This window comes from Phascolarctos cinereus, unplaced genomic scaffold, assembly GCF_003287225.1.
Source record: "Phascolarctos cinereus isolate Bilbo 61053 unplaced genomic scaffold, phaCin_HiC Scaffold_7;HRSCAF=346, whole genome shotgun sequence".
Classification (NCBI taxonomy): Eukaryota; Metazoa; Chordata; class Mammalia; order Diprotodontia; family Phascolarctidae; genus Phascolarctos; species Phascolarctos cinereus.
In genome coordinates this window covers 85,716,151-85,734,686 of record NW_027556180.1, presented here as the reverse complement: position 1 = coordinate 85,734,686, position 18,536 = coordinate 85,716,151, and the positions used below count along the sequence as shown (strand labels likewise).

The 18,536-nt window shown below is 41.3% G+C and overlaps 1 protein-coding gene across 1 annotated transcript in view; it reads left to right on the top strand.

Moving 5' to 3' along the window:
- Positions 1–18,536, top strand: part of KIAA2012 (KIAA2012 ortholog) — a 162,921-nt gene that overhangs the window by 83,011 nt on the left and 61,374 nt on the right. The window contains 1 exon segment of the mRNA XM_078147661.1: positions 14,335–14,472. Within this exon segment, the coding sequence (XP_078003787.1) occupies positions 14,335–14,472 (138 nt within the window).

Below are 18,536 nucleotides of genomic sequence, written 5' to 3'. Positions count from 1 at the left end.
GTCAGGGAGATGCCTCCAATCTCTGTCTGGTGAATCTCACTGACATGTCCATCCTTTTATTCAGGCAGTAGCTACCATACCAAATCAGTCTTCATCAGCATCAGCAGGTTTTTTTTGTTGTTGTTGTTGTTAATTGTTTTTCTCCTTTCCTTTCTACCACATTTTCCCTTTATGTAAGAGCTGACATTATTATGATTTTAGCTATGAAAAATAAATTCACTTTTTAATTTACCCATGGAGGACAGGGTGAGGGGAGGAAAGGGAAGGGAATGAGAACATAATTTAGTATTCCCAGCCACCCTTTATTGAGAGTCCACAGAACTTGGATTTCAGAAAGCTTCCTGAGGTCAGGATAAGACAGGGTCATTGACTTTCTGTGAATATTACCAGTTTCAAGATGCTGCACTAGGATGCCCCCTCCTGGTTGCTAAGGGGGAAAAAACCATTTGGAGTGTTTTTAACAAGCCACCTCTTGTACTTTCACAAAAGGCAAGAAAGTGCTGGACCCTCATGTCCAGCACACAGAAGGAAGGCAAATTGTTAGGATAGCGACTATAGAAGCTGTTCATCTGCCGATGGAGGTCTGGATTCTAAATCAAATTCAAAGAGAAGTAGCAGTGGAATTAGCAACTGAAATCAACAACAGCCCAGGAGATGCTAGGGAAGGAGGTGGGGGACTGAGAAGCTATGAGGGACAGGGTAGGGGGGAGTGAAACTACAAGAGGAAATGTGGAGATGAAAAGAGCAATGAAAAAAAAGACAAGCAGACATGTTTCAACTCCAAGCTCCCATTTCCTCTTTCAAATGAACTGATTCCCTACTGTGTTTGGTATCAAGTATTTATGAAGGCATTTTTTGCATATTAATGACTGCACATGGAACATTCTAAGTTCTGAAGTCCTAAAGGTACACTGGCCTTCTTTGGGTAAGGGAGGAGGAAGGAATCTTTTCAAGCCATCCAAATGTCTCAAAAGGTTCTGTAGTCTCCTTCTAAAGGGAGAATTAAAGGGATATTAAGTCCCTCTAAAGACTTAAATTGTATTTGGAAGAGGACAGAGTCTGTGATTCTCCTGCTCTTTCTGACCTGACTACTAACATTATAGGATAATAGGATGTCAGAAATGAAAGTGACCTTAGAGAGCATTCAGTTCAAGCCTCTTGGTTTTGGGGTTTTTTTTTTGGTGGGGAAACTGAGGCCCAGGCAAGTGAAATCACTTGCCAAAGGTGAAGTTGCCCTCGGCTGAAGGTGGGAGAATTTAAAATAACTCAAAAAGTTTAAGGAGGGGAGTACAAGCCTATAAGGAAAAGACTGTGCACCAGCGTGGCAGAAAAATCTCTAGGGGCCACAGTAGGCTGATGCATAGAGCTGAAAGAGATGACAAAAGTCCTCTCCCTTCCCCATAATAGTCACCATTGTTCAAGCCTTTCTTGGATTCTTGAACAAGATAACCAGATAGCTTCCTTTTAAGGAATTATTCTTTATTTTCAACTTTTTAATCTTCTTTCTTGCAGAAGGCTTTGGGAAAAAGCAATTAATCTTCTTATAAGTGCAAGTATAAGATCTGAAAAGTATCGCAGCCTCTTCCCAGATCTAGCCATGTGATCCCAGGCTGAAAGATTCTTGGGGCCAAATGATTACCGGGCTGTCAGAGAAGGCACTGAGGAGGTGCAGAGCTCTCCGGAGATGTTGTCAGGAAAGAATACCACAGACAAGAGCCAAGCTTTAATGGGGTTTCCCCCAGTGCATTCCTCTTCTAGCATCCCCCTTAGAAAAGAGGAAGAATGACTTCATCCACTTTTTATATCCTCGGTTTTAACCTTCCTCACCACTCCAAAGTTTTCCTTTACTTGTTCTAGCTCTAGGTAAGGGTAACCAAACAACCCTTTATCACCAATTTATCACCAATCCTTTTTGCAGTGTCTTTGTGTTTGGTTTTTTCCCATTTTACAAGACTAGTTGACCTAATACTGTGACATATTTCTAACTTCAAGAATAGAATGACAAATGAATAAATGGTTAGGCACTATGCACATGGAGAAGCTGAGGGATTTAGGACTATCAAGTCTCTTAAAAGGAATACTGAAGTGAGAAATGGAATTCAATGGAATATCAGAGCTGGAGAGAACCTCGAAGTACTAGTCCAATCCCTTTATTTTTCAAATGAAGAAACTGAAACCTAAGGAGGTAAAGACTTGTCCAAAGTCACACAGTAGTTAGTGGAAAAATTGGGTCTTAAATTCCTACTCCAAAAAAATTTTTTTTAAATTCCTACTCCGATGGTGTTTCCACTGGGCCAGACTGTGTCATTAAATACTATACTGAGTGTGCTGAGCAACAGGACTCCAGGCCTAGAGCAGTCAGATTATGAGGGGATGTGTGGGGGGCTGCTAGATAGTGCTGTGGACAGAGCACCAGGATCAGGAGGACCTGAGTTCAAATTTGGCCTCAGAGACTTACTAGCTGTGTGACCCTGGGCAAGTCACTTAACCCCGATTGCCTGGGGCTGGGGGGGGGGGAAAGAAGAGAGGATGTATTTAACTTGCAAAGATATAGTGTCATAACCATAAAAGGTAGGTTCAAATCCTACCTCTTAATAGCTGAACAAATTGTTTAATTTCTCTGACTCTTAATTTCTTCATCCATAAAAAGGATATAAAATAAAGTGGCCACGATCCTTACATCAATGAGGCAGCATAATGTAGTGTATAGTAGTTATCTCCTCCTCCCCTCTCCCCTACACCTGTTGGATTCAGGAAGACTTGTGTTATCATGGGCAATTCTTTGTGACCCCATTTGGGGTTGTGTTGGCAAAGATACTGGAGTGGTTTGCCATTGCCTTCTCCAGCTCGTTTTACAGATGAGGAAACTGAGGCAAACAAGGTTAAGTGCTGCCATAGGCTTATTAAGCTCCTGATTGGAACAGTGGATAGAGCACTAGGCTTAGAGTCAGGAAGCCCTAAATTAAAATCTAGCATCAGGCACTTAAGTAGCTGTATGGACCTGGGCAAGTCACTTACCACTACATGCCTCATTTTCTTCAACTGTAAAATAGGGATGATAATAACAGCACCTACATCTCAAGATTATTGGGAGGATCAGAAAATATTTGTAAAGCACACACTTAGAAAATGCATGTTCCCTTCCCTTTCCTATTATGTGCCAGGCTAGGCTATGGGATTGTGTTAGCTAGGCTCTGAAAGTATAAAGACAGAAATAAAAATGCCTCATGTAGATTGCATTTTATTTAAACATCTTCTGACTTCTGTGAATCACTCATTTAATAACTCTTATTATCCATGAATTTTCTTATCTTTTTTGGAATAAGCTTATATTTACCACTTCTTGAAAATAAAAGCCCCCGTGTAATTTAATAATATTTCTTTATATTTGTCCTAAATTTGCTGCTTTCAAGTTTCAGGAAGGCTCCCCAGTTCTAGTGTCTTGGTTCTGGGTTAACAAGTCTGCATTTCATACCCTGTGTTCCACATAATGCTCTCAAATCCCCCCTCAGCCTCCATCAGTGCAAACTAAGGAATCCTAGACATTTTCATCTCTCCTCATTGGCTATGCCCCCTCTCTCAACTTCCTCGAGCATTTTAAGTATTCTGTTGTCAGATCTACAGTAACGTCTTTCTGTAAGACCAGTAGACGACATACAGTATTCTAACTGAAGATGCATTTTAGTTTTGTACAAGGGCCTTAGTTAATGTTTTGTTTCTAGTACCTGTCCTGATGATACCAGGTATTCTGCTGGCCTTTTCTAAGTCACCACCTGTCTACCTCCTGGCTGCAGAATTCAAGCTAATAGTAACACTAACACTTAGGAATTGAATAGACTTCTGTGGACTAGCCTGGGAAGCTGACTGCTAATTTATTGTTTCTATGGGGAAATGCCCTAGAATTCCAAAACAGTTTACAAAAGAACTTCTGGACTTTAGCAAGAACAGGGCTGACCTACCTGTACTTGTCTGATCTGGACATCTGTAGAACCTGAAGCAAAATAACAATAATAATAATAATAAAATAATAAAGCTAGCATTCATATAATGCTTTAAGATTTACAAAGCACTTTACAAATAATATCTCATTTTATCCTTATTCCAACCAAACCACACAGTAAAGGTCCAATGCTGGAGTGATGGCAAGGTTGTCTAACCTCTGCTCTGTGTCTTGGCTTTCCTTCTTCCCTGCTCCCCACTCTATTCAGAGAATGGACCACATTATCCCACAGAAGAATGCAAATCTGTAGTCTAAAGCAAAATTAGCCCATTTGGATGAAACTGTCCCACATCTTCCCTGGGGGGGGGAGAGAGAGTATGATTCAGGTTTTTTAGTTCCTTTAAAGCCAGAGTCAACAAAGATCCTGTTATGTTAACAAAGGTATATCAACAAAGTGTTAAATTAATCAGACCGGAAGAGGACAAGGCTTCCTTGAGAACTCAGCTCTGGTGCTTCCTCCTAAGGGAAACGTTCCCGATGTTCCCTTACTGCTTTCTCCCTCCTCAAATTAAATTGTATTGACATACCAGTGCTCGTGTTGCAGTCCCCAATGGAACATAAGCTCCCTGGAGGTGATGGCTATTTTTCCCATTTAAAAAAAATTTATCCCCAGTACCTAGTTCAGTGCATTGCACATAGTAAGTGCTTAATAAATGTTTATTCACATGAATGGAACTGTCATGTGTATGACAATTAGAATTTAAGAATAAGATCTGCTTTCTGTCTAAGGACAAAGAATATATAGATTCTCTTTAGTCAAAAACCCAGTATTATCCTCATTTTAGAGATAAGATAAGGAGATGAAAGCATTGGATTTCTTCTCCTAATCTAGCCTATTCTACACACCGGGATCTGTTTATTAAAGTAACAGGGAAAATGTAAAATCCTCATTTGATGATTTTTTTTAATGAAGTACACAGTTTCCTGCCTTTATGAGTTTACCCATCCGACTTGCACTTAGTCAAGTAAGTGGATAGGTGGTGGCAGGAAGGGAGAGGGAGTTTGTAAGGCTGCATGCTATCTCTTTTGTGGCTGATACAGATTTATTGTTATCAGTATAGTACCACCACCACCTCTTCCTCCATCTCTTCCTCCTCCTCCTCCTCCTCTTCTTCTTTCTTCTTCTTCTTCTTCTCCTCTTCCTCCTCCTCCTCCTTCTCCTTCTCCTCCTCCTCCTCTTTCTCCTTCTCCTCCTCCTCCTCTTTCTCCTTCTCCTTCTCCTCCTCCTCTGCCTTTTACTCCTTTTATTCTCCTCCTCCTCCTTCATCTTCTTCTCCTCTTCCTCCTCTGCCTTTTCCTCCTCTTCTTCCTTCTCCTTCTCCTCATCCTCCTTTTTCTTCTCTTCTTCCTCTTCCTCCTCTTCCTCTTCTTCCTCTTCCTCCTCTTCTTCCTTCTCCTTCTCCTTCTTGTTATTGTTCTTCTCCTTCTCCTTTCCCTCCTCCTCCTTTTGTTCCTCCTCCTTTTTCACTTCAGATTCTGGTAAAAGGTCAATATGACCAGGGGAGCTTCTTTAAAAGCCATTGTTTACTTTATCCGTTAACTGTCAGGAAAACCAGGGCACAGGCAACAGCCTACACAGAATATAGCAGATTTCTGGCAGCCTTATACAGCAATATGAGACTCCCCATAGTCTGGGTCCCCTTGGGAACTGTTAATGTATTGTGATACTGAATGATAACTGAGGTTTTTAGTTCGAAGATGAGATGAATGGATGACAGGTCAACCAAGGGTGACCTTCCCTGATATCTTAAGGAGACCAAACTGAAGCTATTTCACTGTTTAAATATTTCTAATACTGCCTATGACTTAGAATTTATCCATTGGCAGAGGAATACAGCAACCCAAGGCCTGTGACTTATAAGGAATCAGAATGCTGTATTGACCTGCCAATCTATACTAAGCTGGATCAGTCAGCCAATAAGCATTTATTAAGTAACTACTCTGTGCCCAGGCAGGGATGTGATTGCTGAGCCCACTATCAAAGATATTTGAGAGACCATTGCAAATTGAAAAGGTACAATGAGATTGCAGAAGGTTAAATGTTCTAGTTTTCAAAAAAGGTAAGAGAAGAGTTTCCAAGCTATAACCCAGTCACTTCAATTCCTGGGGAAATTAGAGCATGAATGATTACAGAGACAGTTGATGAATTACAGAATGAGAAGCAGTGATTAAAAAGAGATAAAAAGGGCTTCATCCAGAAGAAGTCATGCCAGGCTAATCTCATTTCCTTTTCTGACAAGATAACTAAATTAGTAGATGAGGAAAATGCCGTGGATGTAGTTTACCTAGACTTTAGAAAAGCTTTTGATTAAGCATCTCATACTGTAATTGTAGAGACGATGGAGAGATACGTGTTAGACAATCACACAATTAGTTGCATTCAGGACTCGTTGGATGACTGGACTCAAACAGTTAAGAGTTTAATGTCTGTGTGGCAGGAAGTTTCCAGTGAAGTAGCCCAGGGAGAATCTATGTTTGGCCAGGAGCCACTTAACATTCATACTGATGACTTGGATAAAGATATGGGGGGGGGGGGGAACCTGCGGCCTCGAGGCCACATGTGGCCTCTAGGTCCTCAGAGTTCTGTGAAGTCTGGATTCAGTCAAAGGCTGCACTTGGGGACCACATGTGGCCTCTAGGTCCTCAGAGTTCTGTGAAGTCTGGATTCAGTCAAAGGCTGCACTTGAGGACTACACGTGGCCTCTAGGCTGCAGGTTCCCCACCCCTGGATAGATGATATGTTCATCAGATCTGCAGATGATGCAGAGCTGGGCAAGAAAACTAGCAGAGGGAACATGACGAATTAACATAACAATGGGTTATATCAAGTAAGATGGAATTCCATAAGGATAAATGTAGTCTTGTACTAAAGTACAAAAAAATCAGCTCTCTAAATATAAGATAACAATAATAATAATGGTTATCATTTATATAGTGCCTGCTCTGTGCTAGTGCCAGACACTGTGCTAAGGCCTTTGCAAATAGCTCATTTGGTCCTCACAATAACCCTGGGAGTTAGGTACTATTATTATCCTATAATTATTATTATTATTATTCCTCATTTTACAGAGAGGAAACTAAGGCAAACAACTGTTAAGTGACTTGCCCAGGGACACTCAGCTAGTAAGTGTCTGAGGATGGATTTGAACTCAAATCTTCGTGACTCCAGGTCAGGTGATCTATCCACTGCACCATCTAGCTTCTCATAGGGGGAGCATGGTTATACAGAAGTTAAAGCTACGGGGGTCTTAGTGAACTGCAAGCTAAATATAAGTCAGTAAAGTGTTATGGAAGCCAAAAAAAGAGACTTAAGGCAGAGATACTAAATAGGTGGTGGTAGTTTAACCATATCAACTCTCCATGACCCCATTTGTGGTTTTCTTGGCAAATATACTGGAGTGGTCTGCCATTTCCTTCTCTAGTTCATTTTACAGATGTGGAAACTGAGACAAATAGGGTGAAGTGACTTGCCCAAGGTCTCACAGCTAGTAAGTGTCTGAGGCCAAATTTGAACTCAGGAAGATGAGTCTTCCTGACTCCAGACCTGGCACTTTATTCATTGCTCCACCTCACTGCCCTTCTAAATAGGAGGGTATTACAATAATCAGGTAAGACAGGTGGAAGAGATGTTGTGAAGGTGGAAATGATAAGATTTGGCAATTGCTTGACTGTGTGAGATGAATAAAAATGAGAGACTGAGAATTACACAACCTTGGGCAGCTAAAAGGAGAATCATGTTCTCAAAAGAAACAGGGAAATTCCTAAGAGGTGATTCAAAGGGGTAATACTGTACTAAGATATGAAATGCAGAAAACCTCCCATCCACACCTACTTATCCTGTGTGACATCCCATCCAAAGAGAAAAGGTGAGCTGGGGTCCTTCCTGCCCAGTCACTCCCCTCACTCCCCAACTCTGATCTGGAAAGGGGGAGAATTTTTCCAATGTCACCTGTCAACTTGCTTTGTGGGAAACTCTTCCAAAGGGACGACCTCAAAAGGTAGAAGTTGCGAGCTTCCTAGCAGAAGAGGGGCTGGGATGGGAGAGTGTTAGGGTTTAAAGGGAAAAGGGCTCCTTGTCTGGTTGTCTCATAGATAGGTCCCACCAGTGGCTGTCTTTGGGTGGGTTGAAGGTCACCATCTTCCCACCCTTCAACTAGTTATCACATACCCCTTCCAGCAATGCTACGGCCCCTGGGGGTCATGACGCAACCCCCGCCTCCCCACCCAAGGAGCCAGAGCCCCCACTTTGGAGCCCACTGTATTGTACCGCAACTGCCTCTTTGCTTTGGACAACCCCACCCCAAAGTGACAAACTGACTTGGATTTGTCCGGCCCCCATGCTGATTTAATAGCACTGCAAAAGAGAAAAAAAGCTGAGATTTCACTTTGTGGCTGCTTAGTAGATGAGTCTGGTTCTCAGCAGAACAAATCTTACTTGCTCATTGGTTGGGAAATCCCTTATGTGCAAAGTAGTTTGATGCGGCAAGAATGATTCAAAACCCTGGCTGTACAGTATGAGCTTTGGCAAGGGATCTCTCCCTTTCTTCACTCGAGGTATGTTGGAGATAATGGAGAAGGATCTCTCAGACTGGGGACGCACAGACATTAGCACCAAGTGTGCCCATGGGGCTTCAGAAGCTTGTCAGCTTAGTATCAGAGAAAGCTGAGTGGCAGGCATTCAAACACCAAGTGTTAACAACTCATTTAATTGGGTGACAAGAGGCCCTCTTGCTGTCATAGGCATGAGATGGGGAACCCCAATAAGGGGTCCCTGAGAAGCCAAAATGGGCAGATGCAGACCTTAGTTACTTGTGTTTAAAACTTCATTTCCTCCTTGAGGATAAAAAGATCTAGGGTTTTATTTCTAGTTCCAGGTCTAGTACAGATGTTCTGAAACTTTTGGGGTCTCGGGACACTTTTACACCCTTAAAAATTATTAAGGCCCCCTCAAAGAGGATTTTTTTATGTCAGTTATATCTACCAATATATACCATATTGGGTAGCAAGGTAACACAGTGGATAGAGCACTGGGCCTGAAATCAGAAAGACCTGAGTTCAAATTTGGCCTTAGACATTTCCTACCTGTGTGACCCTAGGCAAGTCGCTTAACCCCTCCCTGCATAAAACTGGAGAAGGAAATGGCAAACCCCTCTAGGACCTTTGCCAAAAAAACCTCATGAACAGTCGGTCCACAGAGTCACGAAGAGTCAGATACAACTGAACGACTGAACAGCAACAAAGGCCATATTAGAAATTAAGATATTTTAGTATCATTATAATCAAACTAGTTTCAACCTCATGGACCCTCTGAAAGGGTCTCAGGGACACCCAGAGGTCCTCAGTCAATACTTTGACAACTGCTGGTCTTAGTCAAATTCTAAGTTATAAAAGATGAGAAGGTAGATGGGGAGGGTAAAAATTGGGAAGGTTTCCCGGTACATACCTTCTCATCTTACCTCCAAAAACATCTGATTTAGGTCAGGGAGGTAATTAGCTAGGTAAAAATTAGGAAGGAGCAGATAAGGATGGGATTTATTTAACAAGATACCTCTAAAATTTTATGTAGCATTTATACTAGCTTTTAACTAAATTGTGTTGTTTAAAACAAGAGAAACCTCAAGATACTGTCCAGCTCTAAAATACATGATCTGTAATCTTCCCTGGCATGTGGGTCCTCATACACCCTAGCAGAGTAAAGATTAGTCCTTATATTGGTTAGAAGAAATGTCCTTTTAAATGTCAGCAATACCTCCCCATGTGCTATTCAAATATACTTTAACAAATCTGTTCATGGATCCCCTTGGGGTTGTGGGTTTGCTTGTTTGTTTTTTAATTGAAGAAATAGATTTATATGTGTTTTTAAAGGAGAAATATAAAAACAGTTTACATATGGACAACAAACACATATATGGAAAATAAAAACTTTCAGTTAAACGCTTTTCAAACTGTTAAACTGTTATCCTTCTGTTAAACACTCATCAATCATTCCCGTAATCCTTTGTAATTCATTCAACAAATCATACCAACCAACTTAGCTCTGATGCCATTCTCAGGTAAAAAACGCATCTTGATTGAATCAATCAATCAGAGGTGTGGACAAGGCCAGACACCTCTGTTGTGCCAATCAATCAATAACATTTCAACTAGACGTGAAAGGAGGTCTGTCTGGATTGGTTGAGGGACTTGGTCACGCTCTGGGAGGCGTGTGCAATACCAGTGAGTTAGTTTGGAATCAAGCATTCAAGGATCTGGTGGGTTTATGGTCGAAGTCTCCAGGAAAATCCCTAAGAAGGAATAGCTTTGGAGAAGGAGTGGGCAAGAGGAAGGAGAAGCTCCTTGGCCTCAGCCTTGGTCTCCTCCCTCTCCGTTACTAATTCTCCTTGTGAATTTGTGAGGCTAAAAGAGCTTTGATCTTATCAGCATCCCAATCTAGTAGTATAACTGGAATAGCTGATGAAGTATTAGGAACCAAGGAAAGAGTAGACCCACTGAGGAAAGGTAGCTTGGAGACTCTACAAAGAGCACAGCAGAGAAGCTGTATCAAGACTGATGAATGAGGAGAGAATTCATGAGTGCCTTAAGTAAAGGCCTTCTAACAACCAGAAACTATGAGTTCTTCCTAGCAACTCACTAAGCTTGAGCCCACTTTCCCCAGACTTTCCACGTACTTCTGGAATGATGTCAGAATTTGGAGAATTGCTTTATACTAACTACGCCATGGTAGTAAATATCCATTTTATTATTGTTGCTATTTGTTCTTTGTTATTAAAGAGGACCATGACATCAGGAAGATGATGCAATGACTTGCAAATGAATTGGATTTAAGTGAGGGAGGGCTGTGCAAAGTCACCAGCCTCACTTTCTCCTCCAGAGCCATATGGGTCCAGTGGCAAGATATAGATCAGGACGACTGGACATGGCCCTAGATGCTGGGGGAGACATTGGCCTTTGCAAGCTAAGGCCCCTCCCAGGTCTCAGTTTGACTGAAGCAACACCCATTCAGTGATTAAGGCTATATAGTGGATAGAGTGCTGGGCTTAGAGTCTAGAGACATGGCATTCGATTTTGCCCAAGATACTCAAAAGCTATGCGACCAGGGACAAGTCATCTGATTTCTCAAAGCCTTGGTTTCTCCACCTGTAAAATGGGGATAATAAAACCTGTACTAGCTACCTCATACCTACTTTGTGAGGAAAGCATTTTGCTAACCTTAAAGTAATACAGAAATGTAAAGTGTTATTATTATGCTACTTTCCAAAAAAAAAATTAATATCATGGCATTCTTCCCAGTTTCTATTTTGTCTTTCTTTTTTACAGTATCTCTGAAGGTCTACATTTTCCTCCTATCTCTATATCCTATTGCTGCATCCTTCCATCCCATATTCGTACACACCTTTAATCATCATCTACGGGTTAGGCACTAGAGCAGAATTACAGTCATCAGTTATAAACCAATGGGTCATACAGACTCTATATGAAAAAGTATCATCTATATATAGTTTTTTGGTCCATACCTATGACTTCATAATTGGAGAGAACTGCCAATAAAGAAATTCCAGACACTTTATAGTCTTCTAGGAGTTGACTGGGGTATTGATAGGCTAAATGACTTACCCAGGATTATATAGTCAGAATGTGTCTTAGGCAGGACTTGAACCCAGGTGTGGCTGATTCTAAGGCCAACTCTATCTATTCTCTATTACAACATTCTGCCTCTCATCCTCATCTTTATAAATGTTATTTAATGTCTTCAAAAGGATCTCTTCTCATCTTTTTGAAGAAGTTGTAGCACTTGGGATAACTAAGTAGCCCAGTGGATAGAGTGCCAGGCCTGAAGTCAGAAAGACATCTTCCTGAGTTCAAATCTGGCCTCAGACACTTGCTAGCTGTGTGACCCTGGCCAAGCCATTAACCCTGTTTGTCTCAGTTCCCTTATCTATAAATTGAGCTGGTGAAGGAAATGGCAAACCATTCCAGGATATTTGCCAAGAAAACTCCACATCAGGTCGCAGAGTCAGATACAACTGAAATGACTCAAACAGAATAGTTAATTGACATTAAATATTAAAGAGAACTACTATATGGTTAGGCATTTTTATTTATTAAAAAAAGTGTGGACCTAGTCATCTAGGGGAGATTTTGCCACATTTTCCCCAGCTGTTCCAGCCCAGAGAAAGGACAGATAGTTGCAAGTCATGGGAGCTATTCATGACATTCCTTCCTCACCCTCCAGCCTATACTACTGTTGCCTTCAAGAGAAGTGGAAAATTTTCTCCCCATTCCGAATATCTGACTTAAAACATTCTGTCTTATGATTCATGCATGATGTTTGGCGGGGTGGAAAATGAGAATCCTTTGTCTAATTCCAGTTTGGACCCGCTCTACTCATTTGATCTGGAAAAGGGGAGGTGCTCATCTCCAAATGAGAACCTAACCCAATATATGGTGGAGATGACAAGAAATTGGATAGGAATCTGTCCTGAAAACTTTCCATCTCTAGCCACATTTCAAAACAAATGGGTGTGGGCATTCATTGAAAGGATGGTGGCTTGTGGAGGCCTAACAATTTCTAATTCATCACTAATTCTTAAAAACAACACAAAATGTCATGCGTTGAGGAGGGGGAGAGAGAATTTATGACTGGATGGGGAGACATCTGAAAGATAGTCTCTTAGAAAATATAGGAATGATCGAATACACACCCATTATGATCTCATAATGTATGAATGTTTGTGGCCCCTGCAATGACCTGAGAAGTTGACAAATTGGCCAGGAAAATCAACTTTTCCCTCTTGAATTAAGAAAACAGTGCTGTGGCTAAGACTGGCCTCTGGTTGTTAATGCAAGCTTCCCATAAATCTCTGCTTCTTCCCTATCCTCCCTCCCCAGCCAAGCCCACCTGAGGCTGACCATTATGTATAGCTTTTACCTTTGGGATACAATTGTTATCACACATGTGGTAACCTGAAGGCTGTATGATTCAGTGGACAGAGAAAGGGATTTGGAGTCATAAGACCTGGGTTCAAATCCCAGCTCTCCAGCTTACTATCTGGTGAGTCACTTGAACTCCCTAGGCTTCAGTTTCCTCATCTATAAAATGAAGGGATTGGATATGGTGACCTCTAATGACCCTTCCAGCTCTAATCTATGAGCCTTTGAAAAGTGATGGCATCTTTACATGGGTGGAAATGGGTAACAATATGGCCTTAGAAGTGAGATACAGTCTACCTGGCTACAAACATGATTCAGTTCCTGACTTGAGGTGAGTTGGTGGGCTACTTTGGCCCTCTATAAAATGGAGATAATATTCCTAAGTTGCTCTGACTAACAATATAATAACAACAATAATAATGGGTATTTATGTAGCACTTTACCCACATTATCTCCTCTGATCCTCACAACCCCATGAAGTAGGTAGATACAAGAATCACCAATTTACAGATAAGGAAACTGAGACTCAAAGAGATTAAGTGATTTGTCCATGATCATTCAGCTAGTAAACATAGAAATTAGAAGCCAGAACTTTTCCTAGGTCAAATTCAATGCTCTTTCCTCTATATATCCATATGCCATATTTTATGGACTGACATGGGAAAACAACTAAAGATGATTAAGTACAAAGTGATGTAGGTCTTGACTAATTATAGTCGACCTTCATGGGGCTCCCCTATCCTATCTTTGCCCCCTCGACAAGCTAATTTTTTTTATTGATGTTTTAACTAAATGTTTTATGGACGACATTTGTTTTTTTATAGCATCGTCACGTCTAGTTATACTTCCCTCACCCCAACACAATGAGCAGTAACTCATTGTAACTAACCCTTATAATAGACCATTAAGCAAAACTGACCGACACAGCAACTCTTTCTCGCACTTTGCACCCACAATTCCCCACATCTCTAGGGTGCTATTCATCATCTGTTCTCTGTGGTCAAGATTGGTCATTACATACCAACTGAGACTTCACAATGACCCTTTTTGCTACAGAGTCAAAGTCAATGGTCATATTGGATGGCTTCTGTAGTAGTACCAAGATCCTCTTGGATCTTATTAGAAGGCAGCCTAACTTATAAGATGGTCCCACGGGTCTGGATACCTTCCCTTCCCCCTCCCTACCTCCCCCACCCAGCCTCCATGGAAAGCAATATAGCCAAGCTCAACTTTCTGTTTCATGTTTCACATTCTTATATGCCTTCAGTGGTTAAAATGTTCACACTACCATTTGCATTTCAATGATGAAAATTGCTTTCTATAAATATTTGGGGATGTAGACTAGCTCTTGTCCTGCTGTATATCATTTCTCTGAAAGTCAGGTGCTCTGTTTCTCTTCCCAGGGAGCCCCTCAGTCCTTGGAGGCAGCTGTGCTGAAGACAGGGGAGTCTCAAAGTTTTATAAATAAAGAGCTGGTATGTTCAAACAGGAAAGAATTTTACATGAGTGAACAGTACATTGACATTACGCCGTTACTGAAGGTGATCTCACACTGAGAATACTAGGAGTTTTATATCCACACATACAGGAATTTCAGTTGCTACATTCCTGTACTGAATCAAAACAGCTTCAGAAACCCTCAGATCTCCTGTTTTATCAGAAAGAACACACACAAAAAAACCAGGCAGTTTATAGCACATCAAGAAAGGATGAATTAGGCTGGTAATCAGCATCACCTGTTGGGTACAGATCAAGGAAATGTCTGGATTTGTCTGGTAGAGGACAAGGAAGTGGAAAATCATAAACCACCTCCTAAGAAGGGGGCACTTGCTGATCTTAACAATAGCTAAAATAATTCTTAATATTTTATAGCCCTCTCTTGAAATGGATAGTTTTCCTGATGTAGGGAGTGTTAGAGAGCAAAGTAATAAAATGATGGGAACTAAACAATAATAGTAGTAGCTAACCTTTATACAATGTTTGAAGGTTTGCAAAAAGCTTTATATGTATGTGTGTATGTATATATACATACACACACACACACACACACACACACACACACACACAATCTCCTTTGATCCTCCCAGCCACCCTGTGAGATAGATGCTATTGTTATTACCCTTTTACAATTGAAGAAGCTGAGGCAGGCAAAGGTTAAGTAACTTGCCTGTGGGTCATACAGCTGATAAGTTCCTGAGGTAGGATTCAAACTCAGGTCTTTCTGACTGTACATCCAGCACTCTGTCCACGATACCATGTATTTACCCTATTTGCCTCAGTTTCCTCATCTGTAAAATAAGCTAGAGAAGGAAATGGCAAACCACTCCAGTGTGTCTGGCAGGAAAACCCTAAATGGGGTCATGAAGAGTCAGACTCTGTGCCACCTAGAAATGGACCTGGAAATCCGAGGATCCAGCCCAGTTCTGGTGATAATGATGGTTGGATCAGGTGAGATCTACTGCTCCGTCATTTCTCTCAGAGTCACAGAATCATAGATTTAGAGCTGGAAGGGACCTTATAAGCCAGACTAGGCTTCTGACATTTCGAATTCCCTGAAATAGAATCAGTGAGGACACAAACCTTTTACATGTCTTGAAGATGCTGTTAGCTGTTGATTCAGGCTAAAAGAACCTATAGAGGAGTTTGGTTCATTGTTCTACATAGTCTACTGACCTAATGCCTCTGGTTATCTCCTGAACGGCTCCAAAACGTATGGCCTGGAGTTGTTCAGTAAATAATAGATGTGAGTATAACAAGTACTAAGCGAGAAAATTTTTCTCTCATGACCTTGGTTTTGTTGCAAGTAAAACGGAGGATAATGACACTTTCCTTTTTGGTAGAGCTTTGGATTCTAATTAGGCATCAGAAAACACCCCAAGTGGAAATGTTTTATTACTGGTAACATAGTGAAGGCATAACACAGAACGCACTAGACCAAGGGTGGGGAATCTGTGGCCCTCTAGGTCCTCAAGTGCAGCCCTTTGACGCAATCCAAACTTCACAGAACAAATTCCCTTAATAAATGGGAATTTTTTGGTAAATCTTGTACTCAGTCAAAAGGCTGCACCCAAGTACAGTGGCCTCAAGGTCACAGGTTCCCTACTCCTGCACTAGACTGTCAGACAATCTGGGTTCTAGTTTGGTCTCTGCCACTAATTTTAACTTTACTAATGTTATTGTTTTTGTTCAGTCATGTCCACTTCTTCATGACCCTGTGTACCACACTGTCCATGGGGTTTTCTTGGCAAAGATAGGGGCGTGGTTTGCCATTTGCTTCTCTAATTCATTTTACAGATGAGGAAAATGAGGCAAACAGGATCAAATGATTTGCCCAGGGTCACATAGCTATTAAGTATCTGAGACTGGATTTGAACTCAAGTCTTCCTGACTCTAGGCCCAGAGTTCTATCCACTGAGCCACCTAGTTGCCTCCTTTATTAATATTAATTTAACTTTATTAATGAGTCGGTTAACAGGTATTTATTAAGAGCCTCCTATGTTCCAGGCACTATGCTAAGCACTAGAGACCCAAAGAAAAGCACAAAGACAGTCCCTACTGTCTCTGAGGAGGTCACAGTCTAATGGGGGAGACAATATGCAAACAATTATGTACAAACATGCTATATACAGGGTAAACTGGGGAGAATCAACACACAGAAGGCATGAGCCCAGGGGGACTGGGAAAGGCTTTTGTAGAAAGGAGGACCTGAAGGAAGTCAAAGAAGTCAGGGATAAGGAGGGAGAGAATTCCAGGCATAGGGGACAGTCAGTGAACATGCTCAGGAGTAGAAGGGGGACTGTCATGGTGGCCAGTGCCACCAGATTGAACAGTAAATACAGGCGAATAAAGTATTAAAAGACTGGAAAGGTAGGAAGGAGCCAAGTCATGAAGAACATTAACAATCAAACAAAAGATGTTCTATTTGATAGTAGAGGTAAAAAGGGGCCGATGGGGTTTATTGAATGAGAAGGTGACATGGTCAGACCTGCCTTTTAGGAAGATGAATATGACATCTGAATGGAGGATGGGCTGGAGAGGAGAGATACCAACCAGCAGGCTATTTCAACCATCTAGGTATGACATGAGGGCCTGGACCAGGCAATGTCACAAGAGGGAAATTGTACAAGAGATGTTACAAAGGCAGAAACAACCAACGTGACTGGGCAACAAATGAAATTCAAAGGAATTTTGGAAGGGAGCGCTAGCACCTAGGGATTGAGGAAAGCAATGCTTGAGCTGAGCTTTGAAGAAAAATAGAGCTTCGAAGACAGGGAGGTCAGAAAGGAGAGCGTTTCCTGTCTGTGCAAAGGCACACAAATGAGAGAAGGGATGTCATGTGCGAGGAATAAACAAATAGGCCAATTTGACTGGAATGCAGAATGTGTGGAAGGGATTGATATGTAATAAATCCAGCAAGGTATTCTAGAGCCAGTCTGTGAAAAGCTTTATAAGCCATATAGAGGGGATTATATTTTTTCCTAGAGACAATAGAAAAGAGTCAGGAGAGCTTTTTCTGAATGAGAGAGTGACAGGGTCAGATCTGTACTTTTGGATTATCCCTTTGGCTTCTGTGCGGAGAATGGATTAGAAAGTTTGAATCAAGGCATCAACCAGGTAGGGGACTGCTGTAATTCAAGCAAGAGGTGACAAGGGGCCTATACAAGAGTGGTTATGGTATAAGTCCAGAGAAGGAAAAAGATGGTTGGTTGTGAGATTTGGCAAAGAGTTAGAAAGGGCAAGATTTGGCAAGGGAGTGAAACCATGCAATGAAGGAGAGGAAGGAAGTTGAGGATGTCTCTGAGATTGCAAAGCTGGGTGTTCCCTCCTTTGTAAAGTAACATGTGTTGAAATAGATGATCTTGGAGTCAAAAGACCAGGGTTCAAATCCTGGTTCCATCACTTATTCCCTACAGGGAGCTGTAAAAGTTCCTTATTCTCTCCAGTCCTCAGCTCCTTCCTCTGTAAAATGAAGTTTGTTCCAGATCTAAATCTATGATCTGTTAGCTTGAGGAAATTCTACAAATTCTAGAACTTAGCAAAACTCTTCCTACTTACCTTGGTGACAGCACTGTCTCTTTTTTGATATTTGCAATATCCTAGTTGATGCTCAGAGTAGTGAGATATTATGTTTTTTGTTATTCAGTTGTTTCAGTCGAGTCCGACTCTCCATGACCCCATTTGGGGTTTTCTTGGCAGAGATACTGGAGTGGTTTGCCATTTCCTTCTCCAGATCATTTTACAGATGAGGAAACTGAGGCAAAACAGGGTTAAGTGACTTGCCTAGAGTCACATAGCTATAAGCATCCAAGGTCAGATTTGAACCCAAGTCTTCCTGACTCCAGGCCCAGCACTCTGTCCACTGTGCCACCTAGTTGCCCACATATATTATTATATGACCAATCATAGTATCTAATTAATCATACCCAGTTAATCAAAATCCCGATTTTATAGATGAGAAAGCTGTAGCTCAGAGAAAGTAACTCACAGTCACACCTAGTGTCAGAAATTAAGTTTAAATCAGTCAACAAGCATTTATTAAGTACTTTTTCTGTTCTAGGCTAATTCTCAAGGATTTCAAAATAAGCTTTGTACAGATGAAAATACT